This window comes from Trichosurus vulpecula, chromosome 1 (assembly GCF_011100635.1).
Source record: "Trichosurus vulpecula isolate mTriVul1 chromosome 1, mTriVul1.pri, whole genome shotgun sequence".
NCBI classification, from domain to species: Eukaryota; Metazoa; Chordata; class Mammalia; order Diprotodontia; family Phalangeridae; genus Trichosurus; species Trichosurus vulpecula.
The window spans coordinates 529,766,968-529,782,842 of record NC_050573.1 but is presented as its reverse complement, the minus strand read 5'-3'; the positions used below and the strand labels follow the sequence as shown (position 1 = coordinate 529,782,842).

General features: G+C 39.0%; 1 protein-coding gene across 4 annotated transcripts in view; it reads right to left on the bottom strand.

The window, feature by feature from the left end:
* IQCE (IQ motif containing E) overlaps positions 1 to 15,875 on the bottom strand; it is a 79,149-nt gene that overhangs the window by 32,135 nt on the left and 31,139 nt on the right. For all 4 annotated transcript variants that reach the window (XM_036741295.1, XM_036741294.1, XM_036741296.1 and 1 more), the window contains exons 6-10: positions 12,715 to 12,828; positions 10,106 to 10,156; positions 8,613 to 8,683; positions 993 to 1,065; positions 630 to 679 (exon numbers count right to left, since the gene is read on the bottom strand). In XM_036741295.1, coding sequence (XP_036597190.1) covers positions 630 to 679; positions 993 to 1,065; positions 8,613 to 8,683; positions 10,106 to 10,156; positions 12,715 to 12,828 — 359 coding nt within the window. The remainder of the gene's footprint in view (positions 1 to 629; positions 680 to 992; positions 1,066 to 8,612; positions 8,684 to 10,105; positions 10,157 to 12,714; positions 12,829 to 15,875) is intronic.

The following is a 15,875-nucleotide window of genomic DNA, read 5'->3' as shown; positions in this document are numbered from 1 at the left end:
TAACAAGCACCGAATAAATACTTGTTGGATGAATGAACAGAAAGTCTGATGTTCTTCCAGATAAAATAAACTCAGAGAAATCAAAGTGGAAGAATGAAACTGTACTGAGATGGTAGCTTATGTGATGTAGTAGGAAAAAGCACCGGACTTGAAGTCAGGAGATACAGGTTTTAATCCTGGCTCCAACACTTAACACTGTGTGACCATGGACAAGCCACTTAACCTCTGAGAGACTCGAGTTTTCTCATTTATGCAATGAAGACATGAAACACTTAACTCATAGAGCTACTGAAAGAAAAGTTCTTTGCAAACCTTAATGCATTATATGAAAGTATAATTAATAATGATAAGACAGGTATAAGAACTAGTATCTCGAAAGCAGAGCTGATTGACTAAACATACTATCAACAATTAACAAGATAATTATGAAAATCATCTCTGTGATTTGAGAAGCTCAGATGCCTAGATTTGAGAAGTCTAACTATTCTTTTTTTTTAAAGGAAAGGTGTTTCAAGGTGCTTTAAAGTAAAGGACATCAAAAGTTCCTAGGCAATCATTTCCCTTGTTATAACAGTTTAAATAATGTGAATCAATATACAAAATATGTGCCCCCAAAGAGACTAACATACTTCTTTCCTGTAGTTTCAGTATTTGCCAAAAGAACTTGGAGACGATGGATCTGTAAAATACCAAAGTTAGAAGGCATTTTTAAAAGCACATCACTAGCATGGAAAAGAGCCTCTTTTGAGGACACCTCCACTAGAGTTTTGAGCATTGCTTAGGACCAAGACGAACCAAAGTGTGACATGTTTTCACCTAAAAATCATAACAAAGTAAGAGCACACAATCCTGGCAACACTGATCTCAACAATACTGACCTCTAGCTCATACAGTCCCTTCAATTTTTTTAGTGTAATCAGAATATTTCTCTCTTTCCACATTCTGTAACTTCCCTTTCCCTTGATAATACATTAGGAAAAAGAGCTTAATACCTCCTCATAATAAGTCTCCATGGCGATCCTCATTTCTTCCAAATTAGTCATCTTTATATCTGTCTGAAGTTTACTGAAAATCCAAACAAAAAGTTAGCACAGAGGTCCTGGTATTTGCAAAGATGAGCCCAATACGCTGATGGTCTCACTGATATCGAGACATGGCACAAACCCTCAGAGAAGTCATATCATCTTGAAAGAACAGGACTGGGGAAACAAGAGCTGAGCTTGGTTCCCAGTTTTGTCATGGTTTAGCTTTATGATCATGAGCAAAAGACTCAGCTTCCTTCTCTTGTGATTGAAAATTGGGATATTGGGAGTATATTGTGTTTTGTTAAGTATTAAGACTAAGTAAACCTATAATTATGTTGAGTATTAAGAATAAGTAAACCATCCAACCACTCTGTAGAGCAATTTGAAACAAGGACCAAAAAGGCTATAAAACTGTGCATACCCTTTGACTCAGCAATACCATTACTAGGTACGTATCCCAGAAAGATTTTTTAAAAAAAGGAAAAGGACCTATTCGTACAAAAATACTTATAGCAGCTCTTTGAGTGGTGGCAAAGAATTGGAAATTGAGGGGATGTCCATTAATTGGGGAATGGCTGAACAAGTTGTGGTATGTGATTGTATTGGAATACTATTGTGCTATAAGAAATGACAAGAAGGATGCTTTCCAAAAAATCTGACTTACATGAACTGATGCAGAGTGAAAGTGAGCAGAACCAGGGGAACACTGTATATCGTTACAGTGACACTATATAATGAACAACAGTGAGTGACTTAGCTGTTCTCAGTAATACAATAATCAAAGACAGTTCCAAAGGACTTATGATGAAAAATGCTATCTACTTCCAGAGAAAGAACTGATGGGAGTCTGACTGCAGATTGAGGCATACTGTTTTTCATTTTCTTTATTTGTGTGTGTATGTATTTGTATGGTTTTTTGGGGGGTTTGTGTTTTCTTTCACAACATGACTAATATAGAACTATGTTTTGCATGACTATACATGTAAAACCTATATCAAAATGGTTACTGTCTCTAAGAGGGAGAAGAGGAAGGAGGGAGGGAGAGAATTTGGAACTCAAAATCTTAAAAAAAGAATGTTAAAAATTGTTTTTACATGTAATTGGGAAAAAATAAAGTATTATTATTTTTAAAAGAGTTAAGTAAGCCTTTGAAAATGGTGGTATCCCTAAAACATTTAAAGCACTTTTGAAGACAAATATCAGTGTGTGGAAAAAAAAGAACTTTCACCTTCCAAGTGTGGAAAAAATGATAACTACGACTAGGCTTATACCCCAGAGATATAAAAAGAGGAGAATAACCTCTAAGCACAAAAATATTTATAGCAACTTTTTGTGATAGCAAAGACTTGTAAACAAAGTAAGTGACCATCAGTTGAGGAATGGTTGGACAAATTTTGATATGTGAATAGAATGGAATATTATTACACATTAATAAATAACAAAAAGGATGGTTATCTAAGAAACATGGAAAGACTTTTATGAACTGATGCAGAGTAAAGTGAGCAGAACCAGGAGAACAAGCTATACTATAACAACACTGCAGAAACGAACAATTTTGAAAGACATAAGGACTTCCTCTGATGAACACAATCATCAACTATTATTCCAGAGGTCAAGGATTAAGTCTGCTACCTACCTCTTAACAGAGAGGTGATGGGCTATATACACAAAATGAGACACATTTATGGACACGGTCAATATGGCAATTTGTTTTGCTTGACTGTGAATTTGTTACAAGGGCTTTGTTTTTCTGCCTACTTTTCTTTTTAATTCCTTAATATTAAAAATTCTTACAAAAACTACATTTTAAAATTAACAAGCATTTATTCTCTCTCCTTCCCACCCACACATGCCTCCTCCACCTTCCAAAAAAAATAAAGGACACAAGTGCAGAGTCACAAAGCTGCTCCCAGCCTGAGCTCACTTACAAAGCTAGCAAGATGGCTTTTTAAGAGCCACCATGGAATGTGGCCAATCTTTTGCAACCAATGGCCAGGTTCCCCTTCTAATTCAATAAGAGCTTTTTCCCATTTTGTAAAGAGATGAAAGAGCATTATGTTTTTTTGCTTAGTTCACTTCATTACCTGCCTCTTTTCTTTCTGGGATTATATCTTGGGTTAGGGATTGGTGAGGGACCAATTTCCCCCAGTTATAAAATCTTTCACTTGACTCTGCCATCTTCTCAAGCTACAATCTTAGGCCTCATCTTCTTTTCAAAGCCAAACTAGAAAGAATTGTCTACTCAATCCCACTACTACGTATTTATCTCAAGGAGAACAAAGGCTTTGGGAAAGGTCTCATATACATCACAATATTTATAGCAGCACTTTCAGCACAAAAACCCCCAAAACAAACAAAACTGGAAACGCAGCAGGCATCAGATGCTCCATAACAAAGGAAAGGACTATACAAATCATGCTGCAGCATTAAGAGAGTACAACAGGAAACAACGGATCAATATGAACATAATGGATTATTATTGTGCCACAAGAAACTGAATATGAAAAATTCAGAGAAACATGAAAAGAGCTGTCCCAGGAGAAGAATCTACAACAATGATTATAATAATATAAATGAGAAAGCAGCCAAAGTTTGATTAATTGTGATGACTACTCCTCAGGCTTGGAAAATTAATGATGAAACATACCTCCTTCCTCTCAGAAGACTGGTAGAGGATTATAGAATGTTGTATACCTATCAGACTCAGTGGCTGTGTTTACTGGTTTTGTTTCAGTGCTCTTCTTTTCTGCGAGGGAGAGTTCCAGATGGGGTGAGGGTGGGAGTAGGGTGGGGTATGGTATAAAAACAAAAGGAAACACTAAAGCTTTTTTTAAAGCTGCCTATTCTTTTTGCCTTCCCACTCACTTCTCAGTTCTGTAATGTGGCTTCCATCACTACTATTTCAATTGAAAGTGTTCTCTTCAATATTATCAATGATCGATCTCTTAACTGCTCAACCTAATGGCCTTTGCTCAGTCATCCTTTTTGGCCCTGCTCTAGATTTTAACCTGGGTCCATCAGGCCCTCCTCCTATATATTCTCTTTTCTTTTGGCTTTTGTGAAAATGCCTTTTCTTGTTTGACCGCTCTGTCAGTCTTCTTTGCTGGCTCAGCATCTACGTCCTGCCTCCTAACCCTGAGAAGGTTCTGTCTTGGTCTCTTCTCTCCCTACATCGGCTCTTAATGATCTCTTCAGCTTCCACAGATTCAATAATCATTCTCGATATCTAGCAATAATCTCTCTCCTAAGTTTTTCAGCCCTGTATTGCTAACTGTCTGCCGGACCTCTCCACCTGAATGTCCTACAGACATCTCAAACTCAACACGGAACTCATCCAAAGGGAAACTCATATTTTCCCTCAAAAGCCATCCCTTCTCTAAACTTCCCTATTTCTATTAAGGGTCCTACCACATCCTTCCAGCTACCCAAGCTTGCAATCTTGGAGTCATCCTCTATTATTCATTCCCCATATCCAATCACTTATCGACTCTTGTTAATTCTATACCCACATCATCTATTTTGGGCTCATACTTACATGTGTACATGTTGTTTCTCCCAATAAAATGTAAGCTTCTTGAGGGCAGTGATTAATGTCTATCTTTATATCCTCCTCACCTTGTGGAGTGCCTGGCACCTAACAGATTGTACTTAACAAACACTTGATTGATCTCTTGCATCTGTCCCCTACTCTCTACTCAAAAGGTCACCACCCTAGTCCAGTCCCTCATCACCTCTTGCCTGAAATATTACAACTACATCCTAAGTGGCCTCTAAAATTCTAATATCTCCCCTCTCAATTCAGCTTCTACAAAGATGCCAAAATAATCTGACTATATTACCCTCTTGCTCAAGAGTCCATCCTTTCTTCCTTCCTTTATTTTAGACTACTTCAAAGCACAGTGACCAAAGGTGCAGCGATTATGAAACACATAAACCATACAAGGTTGACCCAAGTGCCAGGGGTACATGATGAACTGTTATTCTGGCAAGAGCTTCCAAGTGACTCAAAATTGATCCAGTTAATAAGGCAGATAATGGTGGAGTGTAAAGATAGAGAGTAGCAGAGGATATAATAACTGGCCCTGTAGGTCCCTGACCAATTCACTCAAGTACAGGCCATGCCAAAACCAAAACAGTGGCTGAACAAGACTAGATGGAGCTCACCAATGAAGTCTGAGCTAAGCATGCTACCTGTCAGACCACTGTTTGGTATCACTCTTCCCTGCAAATCTGGTAGACCCAAGTCCATTGCTCAAGGATGCTGACCTTGGGATTGGTACTTAAACTTTGGACCCAAAAGGGCTGCACAGTATATTACTACACTTGTGGAATACATATGGTGCCTCCACTCAAGAGGAGAATCCAACATTGGAAGAAGTAATTTACCAGGTCCACACTGGGAAACCAAAGTGAGGCCAGGACCTGGGTTTCTTAAGGCTCTTGGGAAATTAGCCCCTGTCCCAGCAATCATTCTCAGATCTATCCTGCCTAGACACATAAGATACCTGTGTAGCAATGACAGTGAGAAACAGAATTTCCCACAATGCTAGAAAATGGATCCCAGTTAACAATTATATGCTAGGGATTTTACGAAGAAAATCTGAGGCATGTACCTCTACAGACTCTGGGGTCAGAGTAAGAAGGACTATTCATATCAGGGTTATATTATATTTGGCATTTCCCAGAAAAGTCATGAGTATCATTGAGAAGGTGGGCACCATGACCCTGGTGTGTCTAGAAACAGACAATATTTCTAGGGCTTTCGTATTGATTGGAATTAATTCCAGACTGTTCAGAGTACTATTAAAGTGCCTCAGGCAATAAGTTAGATAGGAATTAGTACCTGAACACTCTAACCATGCACAATTAATGTGAGAAGTTTACAATAGACCAATCAACAAGCATTTATTAAGCACTTCCTCTGTATGAAGCACTATGCTAAGTGTGGATTCAAAGATAAAAATGAAACAGTTGATGCCCTTATAGAGCTTACAGGCTCTAAGGGAAGAGACTTACATAGATATGTTGTAAAAAAAAAAACCCCAACATTAATACTGTACTCTGTGTTTTAGGCACAAATGCCAGAAATAACTTTATTTCATTCACCATTAATCTAACATTTAAGCATTTCTGGCCTAAATAGAGCTGTCCAATCTGGCACTGTCCTCTCCCGCTAACCCCATAACCTCAGACATGACCCTCTCCCTATGAGTACGAGGCTAACATTATAAGAATCTTGAACAAGAAAAAGGCTATCATATGTTAAAATGCAGTCTGGAGTTAACATTCCTGAAGAGTTACTACTCAATTGCTTCCTTGAAGGAAGAGAATAAAGAGAAATAAGTTATAGTATAATGCTCAACCTCACTATCAGAAGTTCTGAATAGGGGATAAAGTCCTTCTGTGAAATCTTGTTATCCCAGGAAAACAGAAGATAACATATCCAGTGGAAAGTTTGTTGTTGTTCAGTCATTTCAGTCGTGCCCAACCCTTCCTGATCCCATTTGAGGTTTTCCTGGCAAAGACACTGCAGCAGTTTGCCATTTCCTTCTCCAGTTCACTTTAAAGATGAGGAAACTGAGGCCAAAAGGGTTAAGTGACTTGCCCAGGGTCACACAGCTAGTAAGTATCTGAGGCCAGATTTAAACTCAGTTCTTTTTCACTAGTGCTCTATCCACTGTGCTACCTAGCTGGAGTAGAAAGTTATTCCATATACTGTTCAAGAGATTAGCTATTTTATACTATAGAATTGACCTAGTGAATGACTAAGCCCCTACCAAGACAATGGGTATCACAGTGATTAGATGCCCATAAGGGAGTTAGTCAGGCTGGTAAAAAGAACAGGAGTATGAGAGAGTTTGGAAACTAGGTCCCAGGAAGGTCACTTCATAGACATAGAAAAGCCTATATAAGGAAGATTCAGGTCAAAATCCAAATGAATTGGAGAATGACTTTGGGCATTGAGGAAAGATACCAGGGCTTCTTTAATCTGAGGAAGATTTTTACCTAGTCATGAAGTGGCCTACATCTGGCTACCTCTTTTCTGTACGTTACTCCAGTTTTGGCAGCTCTAGGGCAACAGAGACCAATAACAGGGTTTAACCATTAGGGACAGGGATAGTCCCATTAGACTCAGGTCATCCATAGGCTAGAACTGGGACTTCAAGTCAGCCACCTAAGGACTTCTGTGGCCCAAGAAAGGATAGGGAGACTGAATGTTCAGAAGTGATGGTAAGTCAGGACAGGTGTCCAGATGATTTGCTCAGTCATCAGGCTAACATGCAATGTTCTACAGATGATGAACAAGGATCTCACCCATGTGGCTCACTGGCATTTGCTGGTACAGGGCAGTATACTGGAATAGGTGGAGGATAGCACACAGAAAAAAGAGGGAGTATGGAGTCTATTATAAGTAACTGTACCATGTGTAACTCAAGAACTGTGTATAATATGAGATGTCTCAAATTATATATCATATACCTCCTTAATTACATGTAACTTTACTGTGTATGACCCACAGAGTCTATATCTGTAAATAGGACAGGTATCAGGTGTAATGGGAAGGGATTAAACATTTTCAGGCAGCTAAAGTAGCACAGTAGATAGAGTGCTGGACCTGGAGACAGAAAGATGTGAGTTCAAATGTGGCTTCAGACACTCTTGCTGTGTGACCCTGGGCAAGTCCCTTAACTTGTTTGCCTCAGTTTTTTCTATTGTATCACGGGGATAATAATTTCATCTACCTTACAGAGTTATTGTAAAGATCAAAGGAGATATCTGTAAAGAACTTAGTGCCTGGCACATAGTAGGCTCTATATAAATGTTTATTCCCTTCCCCCCCCTTTCCTTCAACTGGAGGATTCAATGTAGCAGGCAAGTACCACAAGGTGGTACCTCATTTACTCTTGTGTGAAGGGGACTCTCAGGGCACTTCCACATGAGGGGCTACTTCTAAAAAGAACCATGAGAACTAAAGAGGAGAATGTCATACAGGGACACCACACTACATGCTGTGGTGAAGGTTGGTGCATCCACATAGTACCCAAAGAGAAGGAAATCATATGCTTTTGTTTTGTTTTGTTGGTTTTTTTTGGTCAATAAAAGCTTTTTCCATTTTTATTCTCTTGTTAGCCTAAATGCTTGCAAGGAGGCTTAGGAACCTGTTGGAAGGCCAAAAAGAGCCAGATATTGAAATCCCCATGGTTTCCCTGGGTAAGGTCACAAGCTAAAGAGATTTCTGAAAAAAGTCACATACTGAAATTCCTCAGGTTTTCCTTGCAGAGATAGGAGGCAGGAAATACTTTGTGAAAGGTACCTTCTCTCAAATTGAATCCAGGTGCTCAAGTCAAGAGAGACATTCTGACATTAAGAATTCCTAAGTATCCAACATTTCTGGTTAGAAAGTGGGGTGAGGGTAAAGATAGCACTGGGAACAAGGTCAGAGAGATTCTTAGGGTGGAAAATCAAGCTCGAGTCTGAGCTAATTTCAATGACAAAGTAAGCTAAATGTAGTCCTTTCTAATGGTAGAGATGATTCTCAAAATTCCTCCCAGCCCACACAAGAGCCCAATGCAAAACTCTCCATACGTGATAGTATTGTCCTTTTCCTTGCACTGCTGTTCCAACTTGATAATCCTCTGTTTTAGTCCATTAATGACCTGCCAAAAGAATATAAACACATCAAGCCCAGAGGTTTCTGATATCCCTATTCCATCAGTCTCCTCCTGAAATTTGCTCTTTTTCATTCTTTCTTTATAGTGTTACATTTAAGCAAAGATATTGCAGACAGCCACCAGCACACCAAAACAGGAATGAAATCTTAAATATGTTTATCATTATTACTAAGAGAATGTATAGGAACAGGATAACTGATTTAAAAAAATTTTTAAGGTAGCTACGGCTCTCAAGAGATTATTTATTAGACTATCCTGTTCATAGCGGACAAATAAAAGGAACAACTCTTTATGATTTCTCTATTCACCATTTTCAGAGTTGGAAGAGAAGACATAACGAATATGAGTTTACCTGAAAAATATTCCCTAAAAGGGTGCTGGGTAAAATCTAGTTGTCTTAAATATTTTAAAAGTAAGCATTACTGGCGCCTCTGATTTTTAAATCACAATCATTCCCAAATAACCTCATCACCACTATCACCATCACCACCACCACCAAATAAGCCTTTCTTTTGTTACAAAGAAAAACAGCCAAAGAAAACCAACAGATACAATAACTGCGTCTGACAGCATATGTAACATTCCACTCCAATAGAACCCCACCTCTCTCCTCGTTTGCCTTAAATATTAAAAACACAACTTGCAATCATGTGTACACAACATGCTGTGTTAATTAGTATCAATTTTGGAAACAGCAACTGCTTTTTTCTTAAACAATATCCTTTCAATATCCTGTCACCCATATCAGAAGGGCACTGACTAGTCTGTCTTGATAAGTACCTCAGAGAAATCCACTTTATCACAAACTGTAAAGAACAGATATCTACAGAAAGACCACGGAAGGAATGTCTCCTTTCCTTTCCATCTAGGAGTCTTTCCTCAGGGTTCTGATTGTGGTTCAGATATTCAAGTATCATTAATTGTCAGGCCTAAAATCCTTCTCCTGTGACAAGAGTTAAGGCCCTTAACAACTTCGAAGTACTCCAGCATAATGATTCTCAAAATCATGTAGGAGCAGTGAGAAACATCACTTCCAAGGTTAAGAGTGCTACCTCCTGAATTTACCACAAGTTTTCCTGGAGCTTCTGACCATTCTATAGCCAACTCCTAGGTAGTGGTTGAGGAATGATGAGCTCACAGCCCAGAAGGAAACAGCAGGGGATGTTCTTTTGCCCCTAGGGTCCAGAACCCATGGCACTGTGAAATTAATTCTCTCCATATATTACTGAAAGAAAAAGTCTTCATTGGGTAAAGACTGTTCACATACATTTTGAATGAGTACCTCAATGCTCTTCCTCCACATCTATCATTGTAATCTCTTTAAGGAAGGAATAGCTCTTGTCTGAATTGGCATTTTAATAAGGTTTCAATAGGAAAGTTATTTGCCTTCCTGGAGATCACACTTACCCAGCCAGTACCAGGCCTTTTGTCAACCATACTCCGGGCAAATTCACAGCCCTGTAGCAAAAAAATAATATTTTTTAAAAATAGTTGGTGCAATTCAAATTTTATTGATTTTTAAAATTTCACCTAATTTGAGGAATAGAAATTTACAGTTCCCTCAATCTTAGGGGTTTACATATGAAGAATTGAACCATGAGTTAAGTGAATAAGCCCAGTTACTGTTGCCCCTGGGCAAGTCATACAGTGTTGGTAGATGCACAGGGGTGTGTAAGAACCAGCCTAGGCATTCATAACTCATGTCTTCATACTACTGGTCCTATAGGATAGCAACTACCTGCTGACCCCTTGTACTTCGTTATAACTATAATTATCCCATTTCCATCGCAGACTCAACCTAGCTCCTTAATTGATCTAATTCTGCACATTACCTTCTAGCCCTCATCCATAGCTGATTCCACTGGATAAACCATTTAGCTTACTTACATGATCATGGACTTTCAGCACTTCTACCAATCAAGAGTGCCATTTTATCTGCTCCTCCCTTAATCATCTCCCTTTCCCCTGATTCCAGGAAAGCAAGGGAGAAAGCCAAGTCACTTAGGACTGTTGGCAGACCATTTCCAACGATCATAGATTCGGATCTGAACTGGCCAGAGTGGTGGCTCCAAAAGAAAGAGCCAATGCTTTCTAAGTGCAATTGGATGAAATAAAATTTGAAAACTCCAGTTCGCAAGGTAACATGGCAACATTAAAAGGGAAACACATTAAAAGGCATCCACAGTACCTGCCAAGCTGAGTAAGCCCCTGGGGAAATCCAAAAGAAGGCTGAAGAACTTGCTGGCTTGTAGGTGAGGTCACAGGACTTTCCCACCAATCAAATGAAAGTTTGATTCTCATCCTGTGGTTATTGGTCATGCTGCCTGGCATTCTTCATGGGAAATGGTGACTTACTAAAGAGGTTCAATGGTTGTATGACAAAGATCCCACAGAGCTCTCTGAGGGCCCACTGTGGCCCAAGGCTGCATACCAATAGATCTATTAGCCCTGATGAGGATGAGATTTGGTGGGAACACCTTTCAGGCTGTAAACCAAGATCTCAAATAGAAAAGAGCTGCCTGGACAAAGCAATCTAAGAAGTCTTTGTGGATGCCCAGGAATATCTGGCTATTCACTCCAGAACCCCTCCAGGATCCAGAGAGGGGATCTACCCCTGATGGACTCTATACTTTCACTTCTGTCAGTATGTTCCCTCTGGCTCTGCCATAATGGGCTGGCTAAACATGGAGATATGGAAGATCTTTCATCTGACTACCCAGGCCTTTTGGTGGTCAAACCTCAGTTCAACTGACAAACTACAATTGGGTCCAAATGAAGCTACTTCTTACACCTCCCCAATCAAAATCGACAGTGTCCCTGGATTTCATCATGGATTTGCCCCTGTCCCAAGACCAGGTCTACATTATGGTGGTAGTAGACACCCTACAAGTAGCACTGGGTAATGGATAAGAGTATTGGATTCAAGTCCAAGAAAATTCGGGTTCAAATCTTGCCTCAAACACTTAGTAGCTGTGCAACCTTGGACAAGTCACGTGTCCCCAGATTCCACATCTACAGATGAATGAATGAATAAATGAAGGGGCTGAAATCAATAGCCTCTAAGGTCCCTTCCAGTTCCAAATCTATGATCTTTAGTTATGATTATCAAACTGGCCCACTTCCTCCACTGTGCTGGATCTCCACTGCAACAGACCACCTCCCTACTCTTTTAGGAAATCTTTTACTTAGGTCACCTTCCCATATACAATAGGTCATAAACTTCAGTTTACGTCACACATCTGGGCAACACTCTTCTGGACAGTTCTCTGAGTAAAAGTACATCTTTCCACTATATAACTAATTCTTAAACTGAATGAGTAAATCGTACTCTAGAGTAATAATCCACCACATACCTAGATTACCATTCTGCCCATAACAGAACTCTTCTTTAACAATTCAATGCATGCTGCCACTCAGAACACATTCTTCTGCACCACCTACTGGTTTCATTTCATTCCTGGTACTTTCCTTCACTTACACTCTGGTACCTGTACCTGTTTCCCTTGCCTGCTCATGGTAAATAGCTACTTTGAAGAGTAAGAAGCTACTCAAAGGAAACTTCATAATGACAATTCCTTATCAAAAGTTAGAAGATGGGCTATTATGAAGGACGCCATAGTTTTAAGTGGCAAGTTTTATAGTTTTTCCATTGACTCTCCCTAAATGAAAGCAGTGTTATTCCAAAAATTCCAGGAGGACATGGGCAGTCCTGCTCCACAGCAATCTTGGTATGGGTACATGGCTAAGAGGATGAGTACTGGACTCATGACGGCTGTGTGGCCAACTCCTCTGGCAGAATGGGCAGGCTATAGATCAGAGGACTACAAATGGAAATCTGCCCAGAACATCCATATAAGTGAGTTTGTTTAGGCCTTTCAATGACAGTAGTCACATAAATCCTAACCTAACCTAATCCTTATCTATGGATCTGAATGCTCTCAAGTTTTGATCTGTGTGATTAATGACTCTGAATGCTCCTTAGCAGGAATTACAACAATAAAGACTATACAACTTACTCGATTAGGATCCAGGAGGTGTTCAATCTGCCGATCCTTTCTGCTGTTCTCTTCTTCTAATCGTCGAAGCTTTGTTTTCATAAAATCCACATCACCTTTTTGAGAATGTAATGACTAAAAGGAAAAAAAATCTAAAAGTTTGACTTTGGTTTTGTTTTTTTTTTTAATATACCTCACAGTCAAATACAAAGATATATTGTTTTTAATCCTTATCCACAGTCCTAGGTTTGGCCTAGATAGTCTAATCCCCTAGCACTCAGGAAGTCTATTTTGAATTTGATCCAATTAAGTAAGCATTTACTAAGTGCCCAGTATGTGGCAGTCACTATCCTCAAGGGACTTACATTCTACTGGGAGAAATAATATGTACACATATAAACACACACATACACACACACATTTTATATACACACACGCAAGATATATATATATATATATATATATATATATATATATATATGTATATATATATATATATATGAAATATAAACGTGATAATCTGGTGGTAGCAGTTGGGAGAATAAGGAAAGGTCTCATAGTAGCATGAAAATTGTTCATAAAGCTGGAATAAGAAGGGAGTGCATTAAAAGTGGCAAGAAAAAGTGATTCTGTAGGAAGGGAAGAAGGGGTAGGTGAGGGGGAATGAGTGAATCTTGCTCTCATCGTATTTGACCTGAGGAGGGAATTACATACTCAATTGGGTACCTTACCCTACAGGAAAGAAGGAGGAAGGAGATAAAAAAGGAGGGACGATAGAAGGGAGGGCAGATAGGGGGTGGAGGTAATCAAAAGCAAACACTTTTGAAAAGGGACAGGGTCAAGGGAGAAAAGTGAACAAAGGTGGATAGGATAGGAAGGAGCAAAATATAGTTAGTCTTTCACAACATGAGTATCATGGAAGGGTTTTACATAATGATACAGGTGTGGCCTATGTTGAATTGCCTGCCTTCTTAGGGAGAGTGGGCGGGGAGGGAAGAGGGGAGAGAATTTGGAACTCAAAGTTTTAAAAGCAGATGTTCAAAAAAAAAAGTTTTTGCATGCAACTAGTAAATAAGATATACAGGCAATGGGGCATAGAAATCTATCTTGCCCTATAAGAAAGTAAGGGAAAAGAGGATGGCAGGGAGTGAGGTGACAGAAGGGAGGGCTGTCTGGGGAATGGGGCAATCAGGATATATGCCATCTTGGAGGGGGGGAGGGTAGAAATGGGGAGAAAATTTGTAATTCAAACTCTTGTGAAAATCAATGCTGAAAACTAAAAATATTAAATAAATAAAAAAAGAAAAAAAAAGAAAGAAGAAGGGAGTACATTCTTAGCATATAGGGGAATAGCCTGAGCAAAAGCAAAGAAACAGGAGATGGAATGTCCTATGTGAGAAAGCAGAATATGGAGAGTTTGGCTGGACTGCAGAATTTGTGAAGAGAATTCTTTCATGATAAGCCTGAAAGATGTTAGATCTAGGTAGGGGAGTGCTGGTAAATGTTTAATAACCAGCTCTATGAAAAAAAACGTATGCAAGACACACTTTCAAATTTAGTCTATATTATTAAAACATTTTCTTGGGGGGCAGCTAGGTGGTGCAGTGAGTAGAGTACTGGCCCTGAAGTCAGGAGGACCTGAGTTCAAATCCGGCCTCAGACACTTGACACTTAGTAGCTGTGTGACCTTGGGCAAGTCACTTAACCCCAATTGCCTTACCTTCCCCCCTCAAAAAAAAACAACTAGAAAAAAAACCCATTTTCTCTATCACTTTCTTAAATTTAGACAATCAACAACAACAACAAACAATCCTTGATTTGCTTCATTTGCCAATTTCTGAGATGTAAATACTCACACTGAAAATTTAACAATCAACTCTCATGGACCCATATGAACCAGCTCCAGTATACCCCTGGATCCAGGTTGTAAAGGACTCTCAATGTCAAAAGAGTAGTCTGCATTTGATCTCACAAGTAATAAGCAACCCATGGTGTTTACTGATTAGAAGAGTAACACAATCAAACCTATCCTTCAGGTATATCACTTTGGCAGAGGTGTTGTGAATGAATTGGACAGGGAAGAGACATGAGGCAGAGAGATCAATAAGGAGGCTGCTAAATAGTATAGATGAGAGAAAGTGAGGGTGTGAACTAGAATCACCCCCATATAAGTCAATTATTACCTTAAAACAGAAAATTTCTGTTTAGTGATCAAATTAGCCCGTAAATGCATACGGCATGTCAAAAAGAGGCTGAGTAATAAATTGTGAATGGTTCAATACAACTCATCACAACCACTAGAAATACAATTGAGAAGCTGGGTCCTATGAACACTGGGCTAGAAGCATCATCTTCATTGTTTTTAAGCAAAATGCTAAAGATGATAAGATAGTACGATTTGATGCAAATAATTGTAGAGATGATTAAAGTCAGAGATGTCAAACTAGCTGCCCATAGCTATCTGAACCAGATGAAAATATAACTTAATAAAACGAACAAAAATATAACACAATACAAATAATGTAAACTTGTGGTTTTCAAAGTCAATATGGAGCTGAATCTGTTGCCATTTCAGTTTGACACAATTGATATGACTTTAAATGACTCTGTTTAAAAATAAAAAAATGTTCAACAGTAAAACTTCCATATTGATGCTCTAATGTCCAGTAAAAAAAATCCAAACAAAAATTTCTCTTTTGCCTAAAATGTCTGTGTGAATTTTATTTTTCCCTGTTGCTCCTAATTCTGCCCTCTGGGCCCAGGACAATTATAAACTCTCTTCTCCATGACAGTCCACTAAATATTTGAAGCCAGTTATCACATCTTCTCTTTTCTAGGATAAACGCTTCCCTTTTCCTCAGACGGTTCTTGTATGGCCTGGTCTCAAGGTTCCTCACCATACTGGTAGTCTTTCTTTGGATACATTCCAGCTTGTCAATCTCCTTCCTAAAATGTGGTACCCAGTACTTATTAACACAATATCCCATGTTATACAGTGGAATCCTCACATCCTGAGTTCAAGAGCATCAACTCATATATGAAACCTTTCTTATCTCCAGACACTAGTGCACTTTCTTTTGAAAGGATCTTGTATTTGTTTCGAACATACGAGTTTTGTTCATTCTTTCAGTTGTGTCTGACTCTGTGACCCCATGGACCACAGCACACCAGGTCCTTCTATT